The 8,178-nt window shown below is 53.6% G+C and overlaps 1 protein-coding gene across 2 annotated transcripts in view; it reads right to left on the minus strand.

Annotated features, from left to right (window-relative positions):
• The window catches only part of SDK1 (sidekick cell adhesion molecule 1), a 941,791-nt gene extending 935,302 nt beyond the window's left edge, over nucleotides 1-6,489 (minus strand). For both annotated transcript variants that reach the window (XM_037813737.1, XM_037813738.1), the window contains exon 1: nucleotides 5,938-6,489. In XM_037813737.1, coding sequence (XP_037669665.1) covers nucleotides 5,938-6,166 — 229 coding nt within the window. In that variant the 5' untranslated portion in view covers nucleotides 6,167-6,489. The remainder of the gene's footprint in view (nucleotides 1-5,937) is intronic.
• Between the last annotated feature and the right edge of the window lie 1,689 nt (nucleotides 6,490-8,178).

Raw genomic sequence — 8,178 nt, forward strand, 5'->3', positions numbered from 1 at the left:
TTTCTTCTAGTTTTTTAAATAAGCATCTCACATTTTAAAGGAAATTTATTTTTCCAAATATCAGGCGTACACTGATAAATTACAGCACTAATTCATTTTACCGAACCTGAAATTTTGAACATGAACCATTTTCAGGCTAGAGTAAATACATATGTTAGACAGTAGCACCTTATGAGAAATAAATTGCACCTGAGTGTCTTCAACATTACAAATACCCTGGCAAAAATAAAATGAAGAGGATTAGGTTCTAAGAGGCAAGACATATGGAGTTATAGAATTCCCAGATAGGAGAGACACTTAGAAGTCTGGTGAAGGGCAGACAGGATATAAGAACATAGAGAAAAGTTGGAGAATCCGAGCAGAACAATCCTGACAATCTAGTCTAAACCTCTCCTTTCCAGGCAGGAAAACAGGTTCCAAGAGGCTAAGAGACCTACTCATATTTCAGGTGAGTTACAGAAACAAAAATCAGGTCTACAGATACTTAGCCCAGTGCCTTCTCCATACACCACCCTGTGTCTCTAGGAAAGTTTTAAATAAAAATATTCTCGTTCCCACAATACCCAGACGACACCCCCGGGGAGCAGGCAGAGGGGCCAGACAGAGGCAATGGGTCTCGGGCTTGAGTGCCCGTCTGGAGCCGGAGCACCTAAACTAGAAACAGCAAAAGCATAACAAACAAGAATTTTCTAAAGCCATGCTCCCACAGCATCACTTCTTACCCATGTGGTTGGGATAGCAAGACTAATAATAAAATGAAGTTTTAAGAATACTCCTCTCTCCAGAACAAGTCAAACTATAACCTACTTTTGCATTTCAGGATTCACTGAAAAACTTTAAATGTAACTTCTACGTGTTACCATAGGATGGCAAGAGGTGCTATACTCCCCTCAGGATTATAGGTATAATTTTTTATAATTTTTTTTTAATTAAAAGAGACAAACTTAGGGAGACATTTAAGAAAATGACTTATTTTGAAATAAGGTCAAATTAAACAGAACAAATGAGAGTACTAATTAAGTTTTTGGTTACATTAGGTAGATACTAACAGTATCTAACTTAAGATAAAACTGTCAACACCTTTACATTTTTAAAAAAGATAATTCTTCTTTAATGCCTCTTTATATTATACACTTTTTCAACCTGATTTTCACTCCCCATCCTCAGCTTTACTCGACTTTTATGGATTTATACTTACAACTACCTCTTTCCTTACCTTACAGAAATTTAATCCATGGCCTGATCAAAATCCATTTCTGCATTTCCCTACTCACTCTGTGTTTGTTCCACTCTCTGGTTTTAGGCCGCCAACCTTCCTGGTCTCTGATCTCTGGGACACCTTTAGGAAAGCCAGAGAAGAAAGAAAGGAAGGTGGGCACACATCACATCCTTTGCCACCTTAAGTGCCAGATCCCATGTCTCAGAACAGAAACAAGGCAAGAACTCTTAGTTTGGAGATGTTATGAAGGCAAACTGGTAGGTAAAATTTAACTACCAAGTCCTATTTGACACCACGTAATTCACCAGCTGAATTTTTCAGAGTTTCACATTGTTTTGCCCCAAGATATAAGGGCACAGGAAAATTTCTGGCTAGGTGTAATTCCTTTATGCAGCTGAACCTAACTGTGGTTTGATAAAATGTATGCTAAAACAAACTAATAAATAAAATCCTGTACCTTACAAACCCCACCTTTCAACTTAATTTTTATTTGAGTGTAGTTAGACGAATTTTCCAATCGTTCCTCAAAGAAATGGTTGGTTCACTCCTAGTGTTCAATTCCAAGGGTGGTCGAATCTCTGCCAACTGACTACAACAACTCAGGCCCTCAGCAATCGCAGCTGTAATTAGACAGTTATGAAAAAAAAATTTTTTGGAAAGAAAAACACCAAAATGGTAAGTCATTTTATTAGGGGAGAGAGGATGGATATATGGAAAGGGTTATGCATATTCCACAACACAAAGATATAAGAATTACACGTGGAGCTTTTCTAAAATGAACAGATTCACTCTCCAGAGATCTAGCAGGTCTGAGGCAGGGCCCAGTGACAGCATTTTTAAAATTTCATTGGTGATTCTGGTGTCCATTGTAGACTACAAACTAGGGGAGTACAGTTTCAGTAGGAATAAATAGAATGAGTGACTAGAAAGCTGACCTAAGTCCAGGAGAAATTTCAAAGTTGAGACCTTTGACATGAAGCCGATACATGGGAAGAGAGGTTCAGAGTGGGTAAAGGTTACTGGAATTCGGAGGTGGTGGGAGAGGAGGGAGATCCAGTCATGTGATCTCAAAAAAGGTTAGAACACTGGTTCTCAGCTTGGCTGAGTATTAGAATCACCTGAAGAGTGTTAAAACATCCTGATGCCCAGGTCAAACCTCGAGTCAATTAAAGCAAACTCTGGGCATGAAATACAGGCATAGATAGTTAAGGCTCCCCAGGTGATTCCAATGTGCAACCAAGTTTGAGAAGCACTGGGTTAGAGAGGCTCCTAGAAATCAGCAGGTAAGCAGAACAAGAACAGAACACATGGTGCTACATATTAAGTTACTGGTGCTCAAAGTCTGCAGTGTATCAGAATCACCTGATATTTTCTAAGCAAAGAAAATACTGAGGCTCCTTGAAAAACAAAAGCAGCTGGCCCTCTATGGTTACACCAAATTCCCCAGATGATTCTGATACCCAAAGTTGAAAAACCATTGGCACAAGTGACTGGATTCAACTCCAAACGAGAAACTCAAGACTATGAATGACCCCAAAATAACTGTGTCTTCCTACCTACCCCTTTCCAACTGATACCCGATTCAATAGCCCGGTAACAACCCAGTAGTAAAGCAAATACACTGCCGACTTCCCACATACAATACTTCCCACCCCACCCCATCCTTCACCTCAGAAGTCATCCTTCTAAAACACACTGATCTGGGTCCCCACCGAACAGGGTCCCTGTTGAACACGAAGAATGCAAGCATTGCCACCTACCTTTCAGAATTAAAGACTTGGCTCTTTAGGAATCTAGAAGAGTCACAATTAAACACACATCAATAAGCAGAGTATATAACTCATGAAAAAAAGAAGGAACTTCAGACATGTTAAGTTTATTTTTGGAAGATTTGAACCCATCATTTTCAATAATGGTCAATTACACACCTTGCTCATACCTTCAGCTATAAATATGAGCCTTCTACAGATCAAGATTACACTTCTTCTCAAGGTATCATGACCAAGTCTAACATGAAATTCTGTTAAAAGAAGACCCTCAGAGAAATGAGGAGAAGCTACATAGTAGCTAGCTACATAATAATATTGTGCCTAGGTCTAGATCCAAGTCAGTGGTCAATTTCCCATTTTTGCTACATTTTATCTGATAAGACTCAAGAGAATTCATTCCTGTATAGGCGACCAACTCATCATTCCACGAGAAATCTCTATAGCAGCAACAGAATTTTCATTTGCAAGATACATGAGCCTTTGTCAAATGGTGACATCACCCCTGTAATATGAATTTTCAATGATATAAAAGATGGACATATTACACATTTCACAGAGAGAACAGAAACCTGTCAATGAATTTAAAATTTGTGACAACCTATTTGAAGTTTTACATTAAAAGATCCGTACACTTTTATAAACCATATAAATGTAAAACAGATACCAATGTTTTTACTGGCAACAAAGAATATTACTCCTTAAAGTTTGGCTGTTGCCTTAGTACATTTTAATTAGTTTCCATTAACATTTTCATTGTAGGAATGCAATACTTTACACAGTTTTTAAAGTGCAATTGATAAAATTTGAAGTCCATGTAATAAACATCAAAACAAAGCCATTGGCAGATTATTCCCACCACCTGAACTTGTGCACAGATCTTCATGTGTATAACTACTACAGGTCTTACCATAAAGTGCAAGTCACTGCTTAAAAAAAGAAAGACACCAGGAAAACTTAATAAACCCCACTTCATTTTAAAGGTCATCCTAAGGGACTGAGATTTCTTCATCAGCACCTGGCTTTTCTGTCAATCTATAGACCCCATTTCACAAAATGACTTTAGTGCTTTCCTTTCAAAATAAGTCATCAAGCAAAAAGAAGCACAAATGGATGAAATGAAACTTTTCCAAGTAATGGAGGAGTTACATTATCCAGAAATAAGGCAATTACTTTTCATGTGGCAAAACAACAAAAGAGGGCATATTTTAGGCCTTGGTGAAGGGGTGGGGGTGTCACAATTTAAACCTGATCTTAGCCAAAAGGCTGAGAAGCAATGGGAGCCACAATTTAGATAGAATAGTAGCATTAACAACGGAATGATGATTTAGTTGTTAAAATATCAAATGACAGTTCTGAGTTCAGAACTTTAAAATGGTGTTACATTACAGACACTCCAAGTTATGACGTACAAATCACCTTCACTGGACACTGCAGACGACTAACTTAAGCTTAAGGCAGCCACCTGCTCCCGTCTCAGCTGCCAGCTCCTCACTGGGCTGGCACTCCACCGCGCTGCCGGTGAACGCCACGGCTTCTACACGCGCCAACAGCAAAACAGGTACACTAACCTGTTTTAGAGACCTCACCACGAGGACCTGCTAAAACAGATGCTCCTACCTTTTCCTTGTTTGCTTCTACTTATTCTTCGGAGCATTTTTTCTGAGTAGCAGCAGACTTCCGTGGCATAGGATTTTCAAAAAGAACTTTCAAAAAAAGCTTACTAGGAAAAAAGCTCCTTTCACGACAGATTCCATCTCCCTTTCCAAAAGGTCATTTCGAATCACCCGATCCTCTTTCCCTACTTTAGACAGTCACCACTGTATTCTAATCAGAAGCCAACAGAGGGAGGAAAACAAAGCAACGCGCGAGGCCGTGGGTCCGGAAAGTTTTGCTCCCCCAAGCGCGCAGCCCCCGCTCGGGGTCCGGCGTCAGGGCGGGGGTCCTGGATTTGGGGCGCACGCGGGGGCTCGGGGCAGGGGCGGGAGAGGCGGTGCAAGGTGACCGACACCCGGCCGCGGCCCAGACACAGCCTCAGGCCCGCCGCTTCCCGGGGATGCAGCGCTCCCCGCTCGGGTCAAGGCGGCGGGTGGCGCCGCTTCGCTTCAGAGGACGCGAACGCCCGGGCGTGCGTTCCAGGGGCTCGGCGTCCAGCTCCTCCGGTTCCCGCACCCGCTGGGGGCCCCGCGGCGTCAGCCCCCGCTTCCGTCCCCACCCGAGGAGCGCGCTCGGCCCCGCCGCGGGGAGGATGGGGTCCCGCCAACTCGAGCTCGCAGAGGCTCCGCCGCGCGGACGCCGGGGGGGGCACCTGGCCGGGAGTCACCTGGCGGAGGGAATGGACACCTGGTCCCGGAGGGACACCTGGCCCGAGAGCCACCTGCAGGCGGGGGTTGCACCCGGCCCAGGGAAGGACACCTGGTCCCGGAGGAACACCTGGCCAGGGGTCACCTGGCGGAGGGAATGGACACCTGGTCCCGGAGGAACACCTGACCGGGGGGCACCTGGCGGAGGGAATGGACACCTGGTCCCGGAGGGTCACCTGGCCGGGGGCACCTGGCGGAGGGAATGGACACCTGGTCCCGGAGGGTCACCTGGCCGGGGGTCACCTGGCGGAGGGAATGGACACTTGGTCCTGGAGGGACACCTGGCCCGAGAGCCACCTGCAGGCGGGGGTTGCACCCGGCCCGGGGAAGAACACCTGGTCCCGGAGGAACACCTGGCCGGGGGGCACCTGGCGGAGGGAATGGACACCTGGTCCCGGAGGGTCACCTGGCCGGGGGGCACCTGGCGGAGGGAATGGACACCTGGTCCCGGAGGGACACCTGGCCCGAGAGCCACCTGCAGGCGGGGGTTGCACCCGGCCCGGGGAAGGACACCTGGTCCCGGAGGGGACACCCGGGCGGCCGCCCGGCGCCGGAGGACGCGCCCGCACACCGCGGGCCCCGCACCTACCTTGGGCCAGGGCCCGGGACAGGTGCAGCTGGAGCAGCAGCAACGCCCACCAGGCTCGGCGACAGCTCCCGGGGAACTTTGTCCTCCTCCCGCCGCGCTTCCCCGCGGGCGCCGGGTCCCGGGCGGGGGTCTCCGCAGCTCCGGGCAGGGTCGCGGCCGCCGCCCCCCGCCACAGCCACCCCGGGCCCGCGCGCGCAGGGCCGGGCGCCGCGTCGCCCCACACGGCCATGCCGAGGGCCGCCCGCGAGCCCCCCGCGCCCCGGCGGCCCGGGGTCCCGGCGAGGCCGGCCTGCCGAGCGGGGCCCTCCCGGGCGCCCAGGTGCGGTGCGGGGCGGGGGCCGGCGGCTCCGCGGGTCCGCGCGGGAGGACGCGGGCAGGGGCGCGGCGCGGGAGAGCCGCGGCGGAGAAGTTGTCCGCGGGGGAAGCCGCCGGCGGGCGGCCCCGGATCCCGCCGCGGCCGCGTCTCGCGCCGGCCGGCCGCTATCCGCACGGTCGGGACGGCGCTGAGGAGGGCGCCGCCGCCGCCGCCCGGCGCTGAGGAGAAAGTGCGCCCGCCCGCGCGCCGGCGCTCGCCCCGCGGCCGCCGCTCCCATTCACAGGCGCGCCGCACGCGCCGCCCGCGCCCGCCGCTGATTGGCCGAGGGGCGGCGGCTCCACGCGCCCGGCCCGCCCCCCGGCCCTCGCTTGTTTTCAAACTCGCCGCGCCCGCCCGCCTGGAATTTCGCGCCTGGCCCCGCGCTGGGCTCCGGCCGCTTCCCGCGCCAGCTGCGCCCCCTAGGGACCCGCGCGGGGACTGCAGCCCGCGGGCTGGGGCGGGCCGGGGGCGTCTCGGCACGCGCTCCCCGGGCCGCGCACAGGTGTGGCGCGTGGCGACCGGACGCCGAAGTCCTCCCGGCTGAGGCCCACCTGCGGGCTATGGTGGCGGCCGGGGGCACCAGACCCGGGACCCCGCGGCCCGGCGCCTCCGCCGCAGCGCCCTGGGAGCCGCCCTTCTCCAGCCCGCGGGCTCCCTTGGGTGTTAACGCCCGGCAGCCAAAGGCGTTCTCGGGCGCGGAGCCGCCGCCTGTTGAGAGGAGGGCGGACGCGGCTCTTTAGGGGATTCCAAGGTCATGTTGGGCCCGTGGAGATCCGGCGCCGGCCGCCTCCCGCCGCGGGGCGAGCCGTCTTAGGACGCGGGCCAGCGGGACGCCGAGCCAAGCCCTTCTTGGAGCGGGGCGACATGAGCGGGTCGGGCCTGCCCGGGAGCCCGCTGGGGGTGGGCGGAGGCGCAGACGCGGAGCTGGGGCTCGCCGGCATGTGGTATGCATTAGGCCAGTTTATGGGGTGAACTCAGCGCCCTGGAGGCAGCAGGGGCCTGGAAGGTGCACACGCCCGAGTGCAGTGCCTCGGGGCGGAGGCGATGATGGAGTGAGAGCATGCGAGTGCCACGGCGGCGAGGCCGCGTGCGCCCAGCGGGGGGTGGGACCCCGCGGAGAGATTGTGTGCGCCCAGCAGGGGGTGGGACCCGGGCAGCGAGGCCGCGTGCGCCCAGCAGGGGGTGGGACCCCGCGGAGAGATTGTGTGCGCCCAGCACGGGGTGGGACCTGGGCAGCGAGGCCGCGTGCACCCAGCAGGGGTGGGACCCCGCGGAGAGATTGTGTGCGCCCAGCAGAGGTGGGACCCCGCGGAGAGATTGTGTGCGCCCAGCACGGGGTGGGACCCCGCGGAGAGATTGTGTGCCCCCAGCAGGGGGTGGGACCCGGGCAGCGAGGCCGCGTGCTCCCAGCAGGGGGTGGGTCCCCAGTGAAGAGATCGCGTGCGCCCAGCAGAGGTGGGACCCCGCGGAGAGACTGTGTGCCCCCAACACGGGGTGGGTCCCCAGCAGGCGCTCGATGCGTGTTTGTAATCGTGGCTGTGTGTGTTATCGCAGCTGGGAGGAATGCCACAAGCAAAGATCCCGGGCGTGAGAGTGGAGAGTGGGTCACTGGGCGGGTGGTGTGGTCTAGCTCCGAGTCAGGCTCCTTACACCCACAGTCATCAATTTAAATCCTGAACAATGACAGCTCAAGGAAAACTGGGGGAAACAGAGACTCAAGCACCCCAGCTAAATGGAGGAGGTGGATTCCCCGGCAGAGCTGGACCCTGAGCGCTCCTGCGCCTTGCCCTCTTCCCACACCATTTTAGGGTACGGGAGAAAGTCAAATGCGCCCGCCCCAGCCCCCCCCCCCCCCGGAGGTGCTGAAGGCTACTGCACTTAGTGTG

This window comes from Choloepus didactylus, chromosome 21 (assembly GCF_015220235.1).
Source record: "Choloepus didactylus isolate mChoDid1 chromosome 21, mChoDid1.pri, whole genome shotgun sequence".
NCBI lineage: Eukaryota > Metazoa > Chordata > Mammalia > Pilosa > Megalonychidae > Choloepus > Choloepus didactylus.